This window comes from Gadus chalcogrammus, chromosome 22, assembly GCF_026213295.1.
Source record: "Gadus chalcogrammus isolate NIFS_2021 chromosome 22, NIFS_Gcha_1.0, whole genome shotgun sequence".
Taxonomy (NCBI): Eukaryota; Metazoa; Chordata; class Actinopteri; order Gadiformes; family Gadidae; genus Gadus; species Gadus chalcogrammus.
The window spans coordinates 10,751,573-10,773,267 of NC_079433.1; the positions used below are offsets into that span (position 1 = coordinate 10,751,573).

The following is a 21,695-nucleotide window of genomic DNA, read 5'->3' on the forward strand; positions in this document are numbered from 1 at the left end:
GCTAGCATTCATGCTGTGCTAGACTACGGGTGTTCCGCTCCAAGTCAAAATAGTCTGGGTTTAAGTTCACCATCAATCACCTTAAAGGTTAGCAATCTTGACCATAGGCATAACTCGCTACGTGGTTGTCCATTTTATATACGTTAATTCAGCAAGTCACACTACATAAAAGCTCCGCTAATTTAATTAAACTAAAATTAAAATTGCATTTTAGGATAAACATTTGCCTACTGGTCTTAAATGTATGGTTTTTTTGTGTGCTGTGCCAACCAGAGATAGAGTTTTGTGAAGCGCTTGCATCGGTGCCAAGTGACCAAATCCTAAAATCAATACTGGGACACACACATTTCAGTCCAATACAATTAATGCTGCACTGTCTTTAGAGTTTTTTTGGCTGGATTCACCAACATTGTTTCCGAGAATAAAAAAATAAATAAAATGAGACAAATACACATCAACTTTCACTCAAAATACATCCTCTGAGGTATTTAGGATCCCTTCAAAACACGATTATAGTCTTTTTTTTATTGGATTTAGGGTAAGTTCACAGAGGAGACTTTAGTCCAAGCGATTACTTAGCAGTTATTGGACACTCGGGACGTAAAACGAGACGAAAAGGAGGATAGAGCCGACCTGTGGAAGATTTGAATTCCCAGGATCCCATATCACAGATTAAGAAGAGTTACGGTAAGGTCAAACCCACAAGTACACAACCTCTGTTTGCAGACTGGTCTTCATTAACAAATAGGTCCCTAGGACTCAAGTCTTAAGTTTGACATATCTGGACCATAACTTACCTCTCTCCCCCTGCCCCCCGTCCTGCGTGTGCATTATGAAATTAGCTGCCGGGAGTCCATGCCCTATTTCGGGGCCCCTGGGTGTAAATCTGAAGGGGTTGGGCCCATCCTGTAGCCGACACTGGTGACCCCCTATAAAGACCTCGTAAAGAGAGACTGCGGGCTGTGCTGTCGCTGGCCACTGCCTGGCAAGTTCATTGCAAAGTGGAAGAGGGTCACTTTAATATATTTTTATCCGTCTAGTATGCATCAGGTAAATAAAGGCTTCCAAAAATAGAACGGGAGCTACAAAAAACAACAACAACAAAAGGTGACACAGCACATAAGAGAGTGAGGACATGCTCAAGGGGTGACTTTCTCCGTGTTTCATCATGGAAGACAGTACACTGGAAATCTAGCCCTGCTGCCCACTGCTTCTCAGCCCCCAGATCAAAGTGCAAACTGGTCCCAGTAGAGGGATAGCGAGGTAACCTTGGTGTGTGTCTGTGATCCTGCATGTGTATCTGTTTGAGTGGATGCTTGGGTGGTGTGTGTGTGTGTGTGTGTGTGTGTGTGTGTGTGTGTGTGTGTGTGTGTGTGTGTGTGTGTGTGTGTGTGTGTGTGTGTGTGTGTGTGTGTGTGTGTGTTTCTGTGGTATGTGTGACAGTGTGCTTGTGGTATGTGTTTGTGTGCTTGTGTGGAATGTGTCTGTGTGTGAGTGTTTGTGTGTCTGTGTGTGTGTGTGTGTGTTTCTGTGTGTGTGAGGGTGTGTGTGTGTGCGTGTGTGTGTGTCACTGTGTTTCTTTGGTATGTGTGTGACTGTGTGGTATGTGGTATGTAGTTTGTATGTGTGTGCAAGTGCGTGTGTGTATGTGAAAGTGTAATTGTGCGCATGTGTGTATGTGTATGCGGCTATGTTTGCCTGGCCAGACTACTTGCTCTGTGGCAGGGATGCATTGCTGCAGCGAGGGGGACAGTGACACTCTGATGGATAGTCGCTAGCCGTATCCATTCTCCAGGGGGAGGAGGAGCCAGAAGGAACCATAGAGGAAGAACGGTAAAAAAACGATGATGAAATGGACTGCTGATACTTTTGCCATGTGTTAAGGATTGATGCATAAAAAAATTAACGAGGTACAGCTTTACACGTATCAAAAGGGCTACAAAGACACAATTGGGTGTTATCGTACTTGGAAAATGGAATAGAAAGAAAAAGGAAATAAGAAAGAGTGTGTGTGTGTGTGTATTTGTGTGATAAGTGAGAGGATTCCTATAGTCTGCCCCTCACTGCTCTTCCGACTGAGGTCACACACATCCTGTGTGACATTCACAGCGAGAGAGTGCTAAATCTGCACTCTGCGCAAATCCTTGAGGTCTATTTGGAGGGAAGCAGCTGTGTGTGTGTGTGTGTGTGTGTGTGTGTGTGTGTGTGTGTGTGTGTGTGTGTGTGTGTGTGTGTGTGTGTTAGGTGTGTGTTAGGTGTGAAGTAGCCTGTACAGCTGTGTTTGTGTGGGTGCCTGAATGGAGTGCACACACACAAACAAGATTGTGTGTGTGTGCCTCAATGTGTACCTGTAGCCTGTCGGAATATGTGTGTGCTTTTGAATGAGTGCATTTGCACGTGCTTGTGTATGTTAGTATGTGCATCAGAGTATGCCTGAATGTTTGCACTGTTTAAGTGTGTGTTTTATCCTTCTTTTGTGGGCATGGAATGATCCCTGTGTGTGTTGTTGCGTGTGTGTGTAGTGTATCATCTGTGTAGTATAGGTGCATTCCAGCCCACCTACCTGGGGCACCTTGACTGAAAAACCCACCAAGGACCCCAGATTGCTGCTCATTCCTACACATGCCGCACGCAGACGAGACATTGCACATAGATTAGGGTGACTTCACAGGTGCTCTCAATTGGATGGGAGAAGCAGAGAGTTATTTCTCCCCCTCACAATATCCCAACAGCTTCACAGTGTACACAATAGCCATCTCTCTCTCTCTCTCTCTCTCTCCTCTCTCTCTCTCTCTCCTCTCTCTCTCTCCTCTCTCTCTCTCCTCCTCTCTCCTCCTCTCTCTCCTCTCTCTCCTCCTCTCTCTCTCCTCTCTCTCTCTCTCTCTCTCTCTCTCTCTCTCTCTCTCTCTCTCTCAGATCACGCACTACTTAAGACCAAAGACACCACGGCGTATCCAGCTTAAGATTTCCGGGAACCCTTCCCCATCTTCTGCCATGGGTCATTACTCTATCTTAAGTGAATTAAGTTAATTGTTCAATGATGCTGCCAAACTGTAATGATCACTTAGCAAGACAAACAGTGGCTCCGTGGCATTGGATTGACACTGATTGATATCGGTTGGCCGTGACAAAAATGGTAAACCTTCCCCCCCCAAAAAAGTAGGAAGTGTTAAAACAGTATAACATGGCACCAAGAAAATGACTCGACCAAAACTTGTTCCATTCCGAAAATAATTGGCAGAGGAATGGAAACATAATATAGAAGTTGAAACTGCAGTATTAGCGAGACCCCAATGCCGACCACTGGACCGCCCCTTGTGCTGCTAGTTACTATTAGAAGCCAAACTGATAAAGCAGGATTAGAACTAACAAAATAAGTTGTTTATAGACGGGTAAGTAAGACTCGTTAATCTTAATTATGTGTAGATGTGTGTTTGGTTTTGTGTGAGACTGCATGCGTGTCTTTGAGTTTGTAGGTGTGTGTGTGTGTGTGTGTGTGTGTGTGTGTGTGTGTGTGTGTGTGTGTGTGTGTGTGTGTGTGTGTGTGTGTGTGTGTGTGTGTGTGTGTGTGTGTGTGTGAGAGAGTCAAGGCAGGTAAGTATGTGTGTACATGTGGGTGTCTGCGCCCTTGTGTGTGTTTGTGTGTGGGTATAGGCCTATGTGTGCGTGTTTATATTTGCATGTGCCGGTAAGTACCTCCCGAGAGAGGTGATAAACACCCTTCCACCCCATAGACCCACTCAGCCTGGCTCTTTGTCTCTCGGTGTGTCAGTGCATATGCATGCCTTGACCGCATCATATCAGAATTAACCTCAAGACGACTGCCATTAAAATGGAAATAAGTGAGCTCAGCACTGCCTGTGTTTGTGTGTGTGCATTAGGATAATGCCTGAGGGAAGGCCACACAGGCTGCCTTAATAACGCAGAAGCCAGATGCCAGGGGAGACTCCAACTGGAGCTGCCCCCCCTTCCTTTATCACATATGAATTGACTTGGAACTTTATTTCCTTCATGGACTCCTCATTCTTCCTCCAATACCATTATATCCCTGATTTCTTAGTCATAGAAAATTCTTGTTTGTTGAAACTTGAGTTGAATGAGGTTTCACTGGTATACTTCTCAGGAAGTCAGCCCCTACAATGGAATAAGCCATCCTTCAGCTGAGCTGGATGTCCAAACTTTAATCTGACAGCCATTTGCTATTTTCTATATTTAAATGCATTCCCCCCACCCCTGTAACCGCTAATTACAAGAGGAACTAACGTATTTGCTGTATTTTGTGGACATGACCGCAATAGAGGGACTCATGAGCCGAAGGCAATGAATGGATTTCCCAGATGCAGGCGGCTCAATACCTCAGAAATTCTGCATGGTGCATAGACATCAAAACAGAATAGGACTCATAGAAACACACGATAGCGTGGGCTAGCGAAAAAACGCCTGCATGCTGCGGCTACGTCTCCTACTCTAGTGGCAAAATTTATCCCACACAATATCTTTTGTGGCAGCGCACCAATAGAAAAGAGCCATGGTCCAGTAGCTACAGGCCATTCCTTTTGGTTAGCATTTACACAGTATCAAGAAATCTAATTACAGACATGGACATGACTACAAACATATGCACGCAACACACACGCACACGTACACACTAGCATGTAAGAAAATAACTCTTGAACTCTGTGTTGGAAAATGCCCAAGCAACGCACACACGAAAGTTTACACGTGCTCGGTAAGAAAAAGAGTCAGATCTGTCTAATATGGCAATGATGAATCCTAAACCGGCAGCAGAGAAGGCAAGAGGAACAGTGGAACAGCGAGCAATCACATCTCACTGAAATCAGGTGTGTTTATGTGGTCATGTAAATCGGTAACCAGCGATTTCCGTGCTCGGCTTCAGTGATACCATGAAACGGGCAGATGGCATTTTATGAAGTTATTAAATGTGGTTGTTTTGTAGCCAACAGTGAGACCTGAATACAAGTGGTTCGTACATGGCTGTTTGGAGTCAGGACGGGGGAGTTAGGGTGCAAAGGGGCTTGTGTTTCCTGAGAGAGTGCGAGATACAGAGGGAGAGATTGTGCAAGAGCGAGGGGGTGAGAGAGAGATTGTGCAAGAGAGAGAGAGAGAGATTGTGCAAGAGAGAGAGATTGTGCAAGAGAGAGAGAGAGAGAGAGAGAGAGAGAGAGAGAGAGAGAGAGAGAGAGAGAGAGAGAGAGAGAGAGAGAGAGAGAGAGAGAGAGAGAGAGAGAGAGAGATGAGAGAGAGAGAGAGAGAGAGAGAGAGAGAGAGACAGCTTGCTCCAGCTTCGTCATATTTTACCAACAGCACTAACAGGTGTGTCAAGATACCCTGCAACACACACGCAAATCAACACCTACAAAGAGCAAGTGAACCCCTGAGACACACAACAAGAGAAACAGAGACACACAGCCAGAGAGAAAGAGACACACCCACACAGAGACCCAACCAGAACAGCAACCACACATATGCACACCAGGCCAGCTCAGTTGAGCTCCCTCGACTAGGAGCAGGACTTCAGTTAATTCGCCCTGAGGCAACCTGATGGAATGAATCAAGAAATACAATTATTCCATTTTCATCCCTTTGCAGGGTGTTATTATCATTATTACATTTTTATTTGTCTACCGCACGGTTTAAAAGATCCCTTTGGCCTTCTCTCTCGCTCCCGCTTTCCCTGAACTGTAGCTCCCACACACACAGCACAGTAATCGATTGCACCATTGGATGTCTGGTGGTCTTCCCTCTCGGTTTGCAGCGCCGACACACATCAGTGCATACATGTGTGCACTTTGTTCCCTCGTCTTTGTTCAAGCAAATATATTCAATTTTGAGTGCAAGAAACGAGAGAGAGAAGAGAGAGATAGCGAGGCGGAGAGCGAGAGCGAGAGCGAGAGATGGTGAGGCCGAATCAGGCCGAGTGAAACCGAGAGGGCGAACGGGTAGTGCGAAGAATGAGAGAGCGCTGCGATGTTCAGAGGGGCCTGTTAAACATTCCTTTCATGTAAAGCTGCACGCCGTTTCCATGGCAACCGAGGGATCTTTTTCAGTCAGTATAATTCCTGGTGTTTTGAAACAAAAGATGCAGAAACACACAACTAGATCCACGCTAATAGAGCTCAAACATTCCTTACTGATTCCTTCATCATGATTAAATCCAAAGAGGGGCATAAATATACGTGGCATGCATATCAGGGAATGTTCTGTAGCATGCTTGCATACATACAAATATGTAATGTTGTATGTATGTGTAAACACAAACCCCTGCTGTTGTATAATCAAAAACATTGTACAGTGTGCATGTTTACACACAACCACATGCTAGTAAGTCAGCTAGTTTACATGCAAGCATGTTGCGGGGGTATGCATAAACAAACATGCGCAGCATGTAGACACGGGCGTGATCATGGCAACATGATCGTTCATCTCTCCCTGAAGGAAAACACTCATGACGGATCACCTATACAATGACGACCGCGGCTGGGGGAGCATCAGAGATAGAGAGGAGGAACGATGGAGAGAGGGGGCGAGCGAGATAGAAAAACAGAACGGGAGAGAGCGTGAGTGTGATAGAGATATAAAGATAGAGGAGACTGGGGAGGAAGAGAGAGAGAGAGGGAGGCTGACGCAGGACACAGAGTAAAGGGGACAAGGGGACAAGTCACCCCGTCTGAGGTGTGTAATCTCCAATACGCGGGGATGTCTGCTATCTGATAACAAAGGGTGTAAATCAGAAGGCCAGAGAAAGGTCTGACGATGCTGTTCCCTTTTCTGAGGCAGACCAGACAGCGGTGAGGCAGGCTCCTGTTACACATGCTGGGGATTTATAGTAGCAAAGGGATGACAAGAGGAAGACCTGGAGGCCTGATAAGAACAGCACGGGAGAAAGGGATGATTTAGGCACCGGCCTGAAAGAGCTGAAGGTGTTCTGTGCTTGTATGCAACTTTTCTTGAAGGGGTTTATTTATTTTTTCAGGCCTTTTAACTTGGTTCGGTTTTCAAGCCAATTGGGGATAAATAGTTGGCAGTTTATACTTTGCGATTGCATGAGCAATACAAAGCAAAGAATAGAAGAGCACCCAAACTGAAAGTGCAAAAGTGGGATAGCACTTAACCGCAGAAGAATTGTACATCAAGAAGCATGTTCACTGAAAAATAAAACTAAAAACTAAAAAACTAAAAAAACTAAATTTTACAAATTCCCCTATTTGCATTCAACACATGCAAATGTGCCCATTAAATAACATTGATTGGCTGAAGAGGTAGCAATCTCAAAAGGATGATTGCACTGTATTTTTCATATGTATAGTTGACAACAAATGAAAGGGAAAAGTGCCCAAGCTGAGACGCCGTCGCTAAGTGTCTATGCCTGTGTTTACGTTCAGGACTTCAGTTTGCTGACGAATAACTATCAGGACTGGAACTCAGTCGGGCTGTCCGCATGTCCATCTGCCTGACTGCATACGTCTGTCTGTATGTTGACTAGCGACTGCATGTTTATGTATATCGGTCACTTTTGTCGGTCCTTCCATCCGATAAATCAGTTTATCAATCCACCTCTCCTTCAATCTATCCATCCAGCTACCACTCCATCCATCCATCTACACTCCCCCCCCCCCCCCCCAACCATTGGAGACAGATTGAATGTTAATGTTTCTTTCAGAGCTACATCCCTTGCCATCCCATTTACCTCAGGCAACAGATTAAGCTCCACCTCAGTCTTCCACTGTTGGCTGCGACACCCGAATGCTTATCTGCGAGATGTAAACATATTGATAGCAAAGCGACCTGCTCAAGGACACCTCCACAGTCATTTTCTCTGTGTGAGGGAAGTGTGTGTGTGAGGGAAGTGTGTGTGTGTGTGGAGAAGAGTGTGCCAACTGAGCTTACCTTCAATCAAACCTCAAGACATTCAAAAATCCACCGCAGCAGTGCTGGTCTGATAATCTATTGAAAATGAAAGCGTGTGTGTCAGAGAACGTGTGTGTGTTGCTGAGACGCTCTGCCCAGTGACAGCGCACCAGCCATCTGGAGACAGATGACAGTGTGAATCACCAGAGGGGAAGGATGGGTGAAGGGGGGAGAAAAAAAAAAAAAAAAAAGAGAGAGAGAGAGAGAGAGAGAGAGAGAGAGAGAGAGAGAGAGAGAGAGAGAGAGAGAGAGAGAGAGAGAGAGAGAGAGAGAGAGAAAAATTCAAGGTGCGTTAATGAGAGGATGCCTGTGCTAAGGTGCTAGATTGAAGGGGATGTGTGCATGTGTGTATGGGGGAGTGTGGGGAAGGGGTTGATGATGGCTGGAGATGAGCAGTGAGTCAGGAGGAGGGTTTTTACCTGATAATTTAGCCTGGGTGTTCAAGTAATCATGATCAAATCTCTGATCATGATCAAATCTCTGATCATGATCAGAGAGAGAGAGAGAGAGAGAGAGAGAGAGAGAGAGAGAGAGAGAGAGAGAGAGAGAGAGAGAGAGAGAGAGAGAGAGAGAGAGAGAGAGAGAGAGAGAGAGAGAGAGGAGAGAGAGAGAGAGAGAGAGAGAGAGAGAGAGAGAGAGAGAGAGAGACCACCTCAGTATTGACACACACACAAATGCCTTCAAACACACACAATCCTGTTTAAATGCCTGTTAGTTGGCCTGGGAGAGGTCGAATACGAGGCCCCTTGATGCCCGATAGCGATATCAGTCACTTAACAGGTCATTTACCACCAACATGAACATTGCTGATATAAATAAATAAGAAGGCATAAATCTGTTGTGACTCTCCTTACGCCTTGTGAGAAGGGGATAACAGGCCACTGTTGAATGGTGTGAACCAGTGTAGTGGGAGACGAGGAGAGAACGAGAGTGTGTGCTGTGTTCAGACGCTTGTGAATTACCACCTCTCTTACGGACGCTGACAAGCCACAGCGAGCCCCCTTCTCTGTCACCTCTCCGAGGTGCTGAAATGTAACAGTTGGCGCTATTGTATCGCTGTTTGGACCAAATGATAAAGCTTACATTTAAAATTAATTGTTTGAGGGGGGATAGAGCTAAACAGCAAATCAGACAACTGCGTAACCGCATGCCAAACTCCGGGTTTAATGGGGTGCTGAGCAGACTTTGAATGTGTCGGCTATGCTGCGTGTTAGCAACGCGAGGACCGCGTACAAAACGACTCTCCGCTGCTTTTATACGGCTATAAACAGATCAGTCGCACATCACTCTGGTGTCACTTAAAGGCGGCACGTGAATAAAACACCCCTGTTGCTTTGGCGGAGTGCGGGTAAACGCCGTGAATAGGCCTACCTCATCACAAAGATGAAACCATTAAGGAGTGCCCTGCCGTGCCGCTACAGCAAGTTACACACAGCAGCCTGCAACGTCACGGCGCGAACGCAACCGGGTTTAGTTGCGGTGAATTTAAACGTCTTCGTGGCTCGCGGGCAACGCGAGAAAGCGTATGAGTGGCTGCTCGTGCGTCACCCCGGGAATGATCTAATAACGGCTCGCGAGTGGTGCTCGCGGGTTGTGAGTCGTTAGTGCTGAACAACGCATTGAGAAATGCAAAACACGTTATCTCAACAACCAAAAAACGGGAATCAAAGCCTTGCTTGAAAGGAGCTGACTTTATTGAGCGCCTTCCCCTCTGGGTCGCTGAAGCGGTCCGAGTCCACAGAGACTCGGTGCTCTGCTCAACATCTCGTGGAGACATTTAAAAAGCATCGATAATCTCCACCAGCAGCGAGTGAAAGGGCGAACGAGCCAAAGAAGGCGAAGGTACAGGGCCTAATCAATAAGGGCAGAATTCCTGAGATGATAACTGTAAAAAATAAACACAAAGATAACACAGGCGATTTGGATGGTAGTTTGTAGACCATATGTTTAGAGTCATCGTCGTCGGCAGACAGTACGTTTACATTTTACGTAGTACATTTAGTAAAGCGGGTTCACGTGTGTGACACACAAAATCCGGAGCGGGAGCCTCGTGCTCGCGTCGTGTCACGTCTCCACGCGCATCTGCACCACAGCGCGAGGCTCTGGTGCCGCTCAATGGGAGGATAGGGCAACTGCTCGTGGCGCCATTACCAAGGGACCCGCGAGCAGGCCGCCACACCACAGGCTCCCACGCGGGCCCGCTCTCCAATTAAACAAGCATGTGGTGTGTTAACATGGTGCGTGATACAATTAAAGAGGTCTGGGGTTTTAGGCGACACGGGACAAACAAGCGTCCCATGACGAAAGCCCTGTTGCACTTCTAGTTCAGCGTAACGAACAATGACTACCCTACCAAATATTTGTCTAAAGGATGAAGTAGCTATACGTTTGAACTACTGGCAATGTAACCCAGTGACGGCGTTTGATATCACGGAGATTGTGGCACGCGGTAACTGGGCAATGTGGTCCCGTGTCTTGGATGGTATCAAAAAAGGTACACCGCGTGGGTGATGGAACTATGACTCATTGCCAAAGTATTATTGTGGTCGTGAGTTCTGTGTTTAAAAATAGTCAAAATCCGAAGCCAAGACAGTGATGAATAAACGTGTGGGTCAAAACTGCTCAGGCTGGCATCAGAAATGTGGGTGTTCATCAAAATGATTGATCTCAAAGTAGCTTTTTTGAGAGTTAAGAAATTATAAAATTGTGTACAATTAAATAGCTTTATGACGATAATTCATGAAGGCTCAAAGAGCTGTAGAATGTTCCGATATAATTAATCAGACAGAGGCCGTAGTGTGAGACACCCCCACCCCACCGCCGCGCGCGCGCGCCCACCCCACCGCCGCGCGCACACACACACACACACACACACACACACACACACACACACACACACACACACACACACACACACACACACACACACACACACACACACACACACACACACACAGTACTGCACAAAGTCAGTTAAGGTGTTCCATTAGCGATGTATATTAGTGGGGCCGATTAACGACCAAACATTGACCGTAGTAAATGGGAATAGAGGCAGATGGACAACATATTGAGACGAATGACTGGCATTATGCTCTTGGTGGACGAAATTACTGAAACCTCACGAGAGAGGGGTCCGTGCCAAGAATAACAATTGTGCAATTTTTTGAGGAACCACCTCGCAACCACCAAGACGTTATCACCCATCCCCATCCACCAGTTAACTCAGCACCACAGTCGATCAACCTCCCCCTAGACACTTTAATGAAAGAAGACAGAGAGGGCGTCATAGGCCTAATTAGTCTTTAGATTCCGCTTTCACGAAAATACCACAGTAAACCACCCTATATGACTTTAACTTGGGGTGCTTTAACGGCGACATCCGCCGTTAACCCCCCCCCCCCCCCCCCTACTGATTAGCATTCACCGACGGTTTGGGGGAAGCCTGCTGCATTTCTTTACAGGGAGCTTAGCATCATGGGGGGGGGGGAAGGAGATGGGGGGTAAACTTACCGTCCACCGAGGTGGCTAGGAGTCCCATGTACAAGAACAGCAGCCGGCTCCAATGGTGCGCTTGTATTCCGCGCTTCATTAGCGCAAAAAAACGTATTCCTTCTCCTTTCTGGGGTGCGTTATGTGTATGCCTGCTGCAAGCGCATTCTGTTCTCCCGGCGAGTCCCACTCCGTCCCGGTTCGAGGCGGTTGTCATGGCAGGGTTTTTTTTCTGGCACGGACAGTAGTTCTCAGACGGTTTGCAAAGGGAGATTCACTTGGTGTCTGCGCGGTGAAAAATCCCAATGCATCGAGGCTCGGTTCTCGCAGCTGGACTGAACCATGTCATGCGTACCGATAGGGTTAGCAGAAAGCTCGCTTTCGAATGAGATTTAGGAAACACCTCGACGGTGGAAGGGAGAAAAACCGCGGAGACCGAAGGCGAGCGCTGACTTATTTACCCACGCGCAAAAATATCAAACAAGCGTCGGTCCCTCGTCGCTGGAAACACCAAACCCCAAAAAGGAGAATAACGCGTCAAAGACGGAGATTCATCCTTCACTTTATTCCAGAGCAGCGATTCGTTATTTCTTCCATCTATTTCCAATCATCAAAAGCCTTTGCCTTGTTGATTAATCCAGGTCTAAGTCGTTCCTCCTTAAACACTCAATGAAAATGTAAGATCCCCCGGAGAAAAAAAAAAGCCTAAATTGTCCGCATCCTAACCGAACACGTCTTTTCTGAAGTTGTCGAACAATGTTGCAGGCTGGAGATGTTTCAATGAAGACGGGCCAATGTATCCCCGTATAACGGACCTAAATAGCGTTGGCTACAGCATCTCGGGTCTGCACGACGCCAAGTACCAGACTGCAGACCTGCTCCGACTCAGCATCTCTCTCCCTCTCGATCTCTCCCTCGCGCTATCTCTCCCGCTCTCTCTATTACACACACTCTCTCTCTCTCCCTCTCTCTCACACATACACGCGCACACATACTCTCCCTCTCCCTCCTTCTCACCCCCACCACCCCCTTCTGTCTCGAAGTCACTCTCACCATAATTATAACTGCTCTATATATACTTTATCGGCCTATATCAAGAAATTATGTATTGGAATATTAATTCCAATTAAATCTAGTGAATTATTATAAATCCACGAGGATCCACCTAGTGCATCGGAACCAATTTGGCTTCATGCTAATGCTTATTCGACTTCAGAAAAGCCCAAGTCGTCAATTTAGAAAACGCTGAATCCAAATTCGGAACCGGATTTTCAGCTTTGCATTGAAATTACGGCATGAAATCCATCTTGGGCCAGTGTAAAAGCTGTTTAAGAGAATATTAGACGTGCATGTTGTCCATGGATATATGTGGCAATGTAAGATTTAACCCTTGAAACAGCTGACCTGGACATTACTGTACAATTATAATAACATTTTGCATTTTTATGGTCCGTTTTCTAACCAAAAGTCATGGTAAAACCATTTTTTGCCATGATTGGTCAAAGGTGTTTTTTCTTATTGATTTGAATAACAAATTGTATTGATAGCCCCCTCAATGGATTTACGTTTAGCCATCAAACAAGTTGATCGACGTTATCCGTCTGTTTCCCTACCAGGGTTGCATGAGTTGGGTTTCTAGTTATAACTGTCTGCCATGCTTATGCTTCCATCCAGGATTTGTTTCTTCTTTCACCCTTGCATCACCATCGTACCCCCGGAGCAGTATCGAACAGTGAACTTGAGGAAAGGTAAGAATCAAGAAAGATATTATTACACATGGCTTGTCTGATGAATAGGTTTGATCATAACATTCAATATTTCTGATTAATTTGACCCGCTTTTGTTGTGTTTTGAATTCGGTCATAACCTCAGCTTGCGATAACTGCCTCCATTTTGGAATCAGAGGCTTATTGGCGATACCATATTTGTACTAATGTTTTTACTACCTTACTACTCTTTTGGTCATTAATCGTGAAATTGTTGGTCATTATGGGGTGAAATGTTTGAATGTGCACAAGTGTTTCTAATGTTCAACGTTGCAAAGTAAGTTTTCAGTCTCTTGAAGTCTCTTGAATCCTCTCAAAATGGCAGTGTTGCATTGCGATATACAAGCCCCCTGGCTGACTAAGTGTGGACTCTGCATTGCAAGCAAACTCATTGGACAATGTTCAACCTGGTAGTCATAGTTGTATTTTGACAACATTTTGTCAACTTTTTTGATTAGTCTTACTTAGATGAACATAAATCAAGTTTTGGCGAACAACTGGGTTAACCTCTCAGTGGTGTTACAATCATATTTCATGATTCTTTTTTTAGCCACATGTTGGCAGTGGTAGCAGCATACCGTAAAATCATGTACCCCCCGTTATGCCAATCCTATGCCATTGCCCCCCCCCCCCGCCATACACACACACACCCCCAGCAGAGAGGGTGTGGGCCCTTCGGTAATCGTGGCCCCAGCTAAATTAACGATTTTGTGCCCACCCACCCACACCCACACACACAAAATGTCTGTATCCGTGCTGTAAATGAAATGTGTCTCGACTTCGAGCTGGTGATGGTGATAATGTTCTCTTAAGCAATAAGAAGTGATCCATACCAAACTAATGTTTATGTACCATTAAAGCACTGGTATCACACTCTTGCATGTTTTAGCCCACGCAAGGATGGTTTCACAAGGTTAAAGCTACATATAGACGTCGATGTCTATAATGTCTATAACATGCAATTTTGCTTGGTGGGAATGCAGGAATCTTTTGATGTGCTCAACATTTTTGGTCAAATTATTTGTTATAAACACATTTATACCATCTGGTTGTGATTATAATTATTTATTTTCATTTGAATTTAAGAATTGTTTCTTATATCACATTATCTTTAAATTTTAGGTCCATAACCTAATGATCTACCCAAATTGAAAGGTAAAGAAAAGGGAACCCCAATCTGAAGTCTTAAATGTGGCTTCCTAGGGTGACATTATGTGATTACCACCATTTAACTCACTAAACACTCAACTAGCTGGCTAACAGGCTGGAATCTGAAATGCCATGTCTTTCAAAATGTCATTCAAACTTTCATGAACAAGTAGGCCTGTCTGATATTATATCAATGATTAATTAGATAAAAGAAAGCCAAAGAAAACCATGGCTTTCAACTGAAGCCTTTCTCTCTGTCTGTCTCAGATAGAATTCGGAATGTGTTTTGTAGTTTCTATGGTACCTCAAACAAAGCTTCGTTATCCGGTTTACTTTCAAAACAACACAAGCCAAACCCAACATTGAGAAACAGTGTACCAGACTGACACAACGTTGCACACGTTGTGTTTTGTCTTGTGAGTAAACATGATGATAGCAGATCCTTTTAGACCACGACCGGTGCCAAAGCTAACATGGGCCGCGGCTGTGCCCTTTCCACGCTCTACTTGGATCCACCCATACGTACCGGAGGACGACTTTGACCGTGTTTCCTACACGATATGGAAGAACGCACAGAGACAGGGTACTGGTGTGCTGCGGACGAGGACGACGAAGGAGGTTGAGGTAGACAGAGATCAACGATCTCTCGAGACACCCTGCAGCGAACGCTGTACCGTAGGAGCAGAGGACCAGGAAGGACGGTGAGTTACGTTGCCAACTGACTATCTCATGGTTGGGTTGGTGCACTGGGGAGGGGGATTGTCTCTGTGGACAGCATAGCAGTGGTATAACAAGACATAAGCCACCTTGTGTCTTCTTTAACCACTTATAGGATGGGAGCTACTTAACATTATTTATTATTGACTTGACATTTATATAAAATCATAATATTTGCATGTGTAACATTGCAGTGTGATAGTTTAGTGGTGATAGTGTTTGACTCCCAATGAAAGGATTTGGGTACTATTGAGTTACTATTTAGTCATTAAGACAATGTTTTTGTCGAAGCAGATTGACTGTGACTTCAGAAATAAAGGCTAAGCATCCAGTATGCCAGATGCCAATCCAGTAACTGAATTCACTGTATATCACTGTGGTGAAAAACAACTAATTGAGTAAATACTACTAAATAGGGTGTATTATTTATAAGCAATGTTTGATTTGAACAGGTGTGCCTAATTCCATGAGCTTAAGAATGCAGATCAGGTGGAACTTTCTGAGCCACACACACACACACACACACACACACACACACACACACACACACACACACACACACACACACACACACACACACACACACACACACACACACACACACACACACACGTCAAAGTTAATACGCACCATCTGCTTACCGGCCGGTCAAGGTTCTGTGTGTAACTTTGTGTGTCTGTTCAGCGGCCTGGCTCAACAGACCGGTCGACGGGGGAATGAGCCACATTAAAAAGTCATAAACTCCTCCCAGGCCTCTGCCCTTTGTGCCCTGCCAGAAATAAGAGTAAAAGAGGGGTTACTTTATATGATCAATGCTGTGTCTAGCGTGACGTCGGGGTAAACTTATTGGAAAAATATGACCCTTCTTTATTTTCTGTCATAGCGGCACATAGACTTGGATAACTGTATCTTGACTTTCGAGCTGGTGATGTTTTCTTCAGCATTTAGAAGTGATCCTTAACACACAACATGAAAACAGGAAACGCAACTTAACAACAAGTTTGTGTGTACCTCGCTGCACAGGGTCAAGAGGGAAGCAGAAGAGATGTTGTCCATGGTTCGCCAAGAGTTGGAGGACCTGTATTCAGACAAAAGTAAGGAGTCACAAGGATGGGAAGATGAGCTGACCAGAATAGAGATCCCGGTAGGTTGAAATATATGACATTAATGTATTCATAGTATTTTATCCCGGACATATTATGCCTTTGAAACTGTACCTGTGATTAAGGCTACACAAATACAATTTAATTTAATCAATTTAATTATATCAAAAGGCTTCTCTTGTCCGGATTTTAATTGTAAATACGAATGAAGGAAAACAGAAAGGTATTTTTTCCCCCCACATCCCCTTTGATGCATGTACAGGGAGTACAGCCTAGAGTTTGGTAGTTATGTGTATTACACAGCGAGCATGATCTATGTGGTGAGATAAAGCTCCTCTCTCTCCGCCCGCTCTGCATTCCTTCACACCAGGGGGCCCGCGTCGAGATGAAAAGAAGCAGCGCTGGGATTCTGCTCAAGGGGGTTAAACAGCAGATTTGTGTGGACGGAAGCAGCCAGCCTACCAGCGCAGAGTCTCTGATCCCGTTACGTCCGTTCACCCGAGGGAGGTCCCTTCACCCCGCCGCCCTCCCCGAGGCCTCCACACCTGGGAGGAGCCGTCCCGCCCACCCTGCCGACACAGGTCACGCCCCCCGACGGGCAGATCAGCAGGACACTCCCGCCCGTACCTCTCGTGCCTGTCAGACTGAAGGCGTCTACTGCAGCAGCGATAGCGGCGACGATTCCCACGGGCTCCCGGGCCCGCGTCGCTTGACCGCCGACAGAAGCAGCAACGAAGAAGCGGCGGCTCCCACCTTCGGCAGTGGGCAGTGCCCCTGCGAAGCTTCCGGGCCTCGGCAGAAGCCCGCTACGTGCTATAGCTCCTTCTGCGACCTAGACCTCCCTTGTCGGCCCCTCCAGCCCGAGGCCTGCGATGCGGCCCTACCAGAGCCTTCGTCTGTGGCTGCCCAAACAGATGTCTCCCTCGCTCTACCAACGCCGACGCCCAATATCAAACCCTTCCAACCTTTTGAGGTGAGCTCGGGCCGTAAGTGGGATCCCCAAGCTCTTGAAAGAGAATGCGACCGTCGACTGCTTGCTACCGACCAAATGGCTTCGGTGTTTCCTGCTGGCGCCCCTGCCGTGGTTCCTCCCGTATCCATGTCAGCTCTGGCTTTGGCAATGATCCCCGACGACCAAGTGGTGCCCTTTCCCCTCAACCCCCTCGCCCAGTTCCATGTTCCCGCGGCGTTCAGCACAGCCGCCCCCGCCCCCGCGTTCTTCCCCCCCGTCTGGTGCCGGGTGAAGGCTCCGATCCAGGGCAGGGCACCAACACCGCGGGCGAGGCTGTCGTCCAAGGTTCCAGCTCCGCGTCAGCAGGGCGCCTACGACCTACTGGCTGACTTCCCCGTACTCCGGCCCCATAACGTCAAGCGAGGCGTGGGCCCGGCGGGCCAGGTCTGGGGCGCAGACGGGAGGAGGAGGGGCCTGGCGGTGCCGCAGGATAACTTCAACCAGCAGCCCTGTGGGGACGGAGACAGAGAGCAGGGCAAGGAGCACAGCCAGCCCCTGGTCCCCAGGCCCGTGTGTGAAGGAGGTCAGGGGTTCACGCTGGCCCTGGCTCCCCCACCTCTAGCCAAGCCAGGCCTGAGCAACCTTCCTGTGGCCAATTGCGGAGGGGCAGTCCACACACAGCCGATTACAGGTATTGTGTTGTTTTTTTCCCCACATCCATCCTAACCGTAGCCTGTACCTCATAGAGTGTTTGTGGGACTGATGTTTTGGATGTTTGTACTATTCCACTGGCTTGCATTTCAACAGCCATGCTCCAATTAAGTGCAAGTGCCCGGTCATTCTGATCTCTCCATCGTTTTTTCAGTAGTTTCTTTCTAATGCACTGCCGTGATTTGAGTTTACCAGCACTCCAGCTCTTAGCCTTATAAACTATAATATATGCGCTGGCAGGGAAGCCAATTGTGGATATGACCTACCTATTTTTTTTATTTTTTTTCATAAAACTAAAGTTGACAACTTGTCAAAGTCAAAGAAGAAACTATTTAGAGTTTCAAGTGGGTGAGTCCAGTCTAAGGTACAGTAGGGGACAGTGTGACACAGTGAGGACACACACACACACACACACGGCTGTGAGTTAGGATCCATTATTGATATTAATGACACCGTCACACTTGACTAATTAAAAGCCGGACCGAAGCCACACCTGGCCCGGTCAGAAAATGGGTGGAGTCACACCCCCATAGAGTCAGACTAATTAATCTGCCGCTCGCACGCGCACACAGACACACACAGACACACACACACACACACACACACACACACACACACACTACACGCCACTTGTGCTCAAGCTCTGGCTGTTTAGTTTTCTTGTGTCGAGACCTAAGTTTTAATGTACTTTTTTTTGCCAAATAGGACATGTATCCTGCCAGCATGAGGATTATTTTCTGGAATGAAGTGATGTCAATACGCGAAAAAGCGAAACGAAAATTAAAACCACCATATTAAGCAACGGCTGGCCTCTGGCAACACGTCATATCACGGACCACTTTCCCACTCATCCACACACGCATAGTCCACGCAAACGCTCACACACGCATAGTCCACGCAAACGCTCACACACACACACACACACACACACACACACACACACACACACACACACACACACACACACACACACACACACACACACACACACACACACACACACACACACACACACACACGTATGCTCAGACCTCAACCTGCGGGTGCGTGGGTGGGTGGGTGTTTTTGTAATTTTTGCACGCTGTGACTCTGCACCTCCGTAGCAGCGGCAGCACCAAGCACTTCCTCGGTTGGTTGACTCAGAGGCAAAATGTTTCCGTAATGAGGGGATTAGTGCGTGCTGGCAGAGTGAATTACACGGAGAGCCCTCCACACTGGCTGACTGCAGCGGAACACAGCCTCGGACACGGCTACGGGCATTACGTCAACGCAGCAACAGCTTCTCCTTATTATATTATTTTTAGAACAAAACTTTTTGCACCAACTGTATGCACAGCATGGTCGTGACTGCTTGGGCTTGCCCATTACGTGTGTGTGTGTGTGTGTCTGTGACTGTGTGTGTGTATGTGCTTGGGTGTTAAAGTGAGATATATTTTTATCCTTACAGCCAGTCATTGTTGTGATATCACAGGCTCCTTGATTCCACTCCCATCCTCTAGGGGGCGGCAGAAACGTCCTTCTGCAGCCTCCTCTACTGGGAGCCCGAGTGCCAAGCTCACAGCTGGTGCTCAGACACATCATACCTCATGAAACACACACACACACACACACACACACACACACACACACACACACACACACACACACACACACACACACACACACACACACACACACACACACACACACACACACACACACACACACACACACAAAAAGAGATGAGCGGTAACCTTTACCCCTGCTTACTCCCCCACCCAGAGACCGACGCAAGTGTAGGCGCAGACATGACCAGCACCCGCGTCGACCTCGCCAGCCATGCAGCTGCCACGCCGGAGAAAGCCGGGGGCAGCGATACCCAGCGCACGACGGACGCCGGCGGCAATGGTAAGACGATACCCCAGCCGGCTTCCTTTTTCACCGACATGTGTGTTGTTGGGTTCTGTGTGTGTATGTGTACGTTTGTACGTGTTTGTGTGTACGTCACGTGTACGTGTGTGTGTACGCGTGTATGCGTGTGTCTCGAGATGAGCAGGGCACGGAGGTTTGGGATGGTTAAGTTTCACGATGGGCCTAATGAAGAATTAATGAGGCGATTGCAGGGTCTGGTGCGTTTATACTCAACCAGAACCCTGGCACCGTGGTAACGGTATACCTCCGAGGATGTCCCCGCTTCTTCTGTTACGTTTTATTCTTTTTTCACGTACACTTGAAACTTGAAGTGAAAATATACGGCATCTACGAGTGGGAAATATCTGAGACTTTTAATTTAATTTTTTTAGAAATGGCCGCCAGACAGATTGATAGCACTGGCGTAAGAGGCTAATGGTAATGGTGACGAATTACGTTTGTCAGATGGGGGAGGTGGGTGACATCAGAAGGGTATACTGCAGACAGAACTCAAAATCCAAAACACTCACCTCCCTTGTTAATTAGAAGCCATCTCTTTACCTGTCAAATGAGTCAAAAACTCATTGAACCCGAGTGTGGCAATAAAATAAAAAAACGGTTTCGTTTAACTAGCGGCCAATGGCAAAGCTGGGTTAGGGAGACAAGTATACAACGAGCATCTGTACCGTATCTCTGTATAACTTTCTTATAAAATATGTGTTTTTTTCTGTCCTCCTCTGCCTGTGACCATATTTTTCAGTCAAGGGCGAGTCTCCGGCTGCTAAGAAGAATGCTGCTTGCCAGGCCACACCTCCCTCTATGGTAGCCAATCCGTCGAGAGCTCCATGCCCCCATGCCGTTCTCCAGCCAATGAGATTGGACTTTACCCCCCCAACCCAGGTACCTTTTATTTCCCCACACTTTTTGCTGTTCGAGTTTAGTTTACTTCACCGTTGAGTCGCATGTTTTCCAGCACCTAAATTGTCTGAATGCAATTCCAGGTACCTATCTCTTTCTGACCCGTCTCTGATTCTATCCACCTCTCTTTCTCATTTTATCTTTGTCCATACGTCTCTCTCTGTACATCTCACTGTGTGCCGGTCTATCTCTATATTTTCCCTCTCTCTATCTGCCATTATGCAGCTCTTTGTCTCTATATCACTGTTTCTATGTCTCACCCTCAGATGTCACCATCTCTCACTCTCCCTCTCCGTCTGTCTATGTTTTGCTGTCCTTATTTCTCCCGGTCTTTCTGTCATTATGTCTACGTCTTTGTATGTCTCTCTGTGCCACCCCCTACAAAGCCCCATCTGTGTGTGTGTGTGTGTGTGTGTGTGTGTATTATATATATATATATATAAAAATAGTGTGGCTGCATTCTTCCTTTTTTATTTTCTTTTGAGCAGCCGAGTAATTTATGCATTTTATTATTATTTTATTTTGACCTCATGCATGAGGGTGAGTTCAGAGATGCACCCCCCCCCCCCCCCCCCGACCACCATCATCCTGGGACACCCCCCCCCCCTGACCCTCCCTTACAGCCCAGCAGGGTAATTACTGCAGGTGAAATGCAAATCCCTCCCGGGTGGAGGATGAGGTGTAAGACCCTCCCGAAGGCCAGACAGGAAATGAGATGGAAAGGTCAGCGAGAGTGAGAGTGAGAGTGGGCGAGAGAGGGAGAGAGAGGCAGAGAAAGAGACGGAGAAAGGAGAAAGAGGAGGGGGAGGATTAAAAGGTGTGTGGGTGAGGGAGGTAGGCATTATAAAAGTTGTATTTTTGGCTTTGGAACAGCTGATGCATGCAGGGAGGCAAGTGAATGTTTATAGAGGTTGTGAGGGAAAAAAAAAAAAGGAAAAGAAATCACGAGAACATCTCCTCTGCCACTGATGCATTTTAATATCGCGTGCACGCACTCGCAAATGCAAATGTGAGTGCGCGCGCACACACACACACACACACACACACACACACACACACACACACACACAC

At 46.8% G+C, this 21,695-nt stretch overlaps 2 protein-coding genes across 2 annotated transcripts in view; one reads left to right on the forward strand and one right to left on the reverse strand.

The window, feature by feature from the left end:
* csmd2 (CUB and Sushi multiple domains 2) overlaps positions 1-12,267 on the reverse strand; it is a 279,455-nt gene extending 267,188 nt beyond the window's left edge. The window contains exon 1 of the mRNA XM_056582350.1: positions 11,440-12,267. Within this exon, the coding sequence (XP_056438325.1) occupies positions 11,440-11,635 (196 nt within the window). The 5' untranslated portion in view covers positions 11,636-12,267. The remainder of the gene's footprint in view (positions 1-11,439) is intronic.
* Positions 12,268-14,560: 2,293 nt separating this feature from the next.
* LOC130376255 (uncharacterized) overlaps positions 14,561-21,695 on the forward strand; it is an 8,679-nt gene continuing 1,544 nt past the window's right edge. The window contains exons 1-5 of the mRNA XM_056583477.1: positions 14,561-15,034; positions 16,074-16,194; positions 16,524-17,796; positions 19,578-19,703; positions 20,467-20,606. Of these exons, the coding sequence (XP_056439452.1) occupies positions 14,760-15,034; positions 16,074-16,194; positions 16,524-17,796; positions 19,578-19,703; positions 20,467-20,606 (1,935 nt within the window). The 5' untranslated portion in view covers positions 14,561-14,759. The remainder of the gene's footprint in view (positions 15,035-16,073; positions 16,195-16,523; positions 17,797-19,577; positions 19,704-20,466; positions 20,607-21,695) is intronic.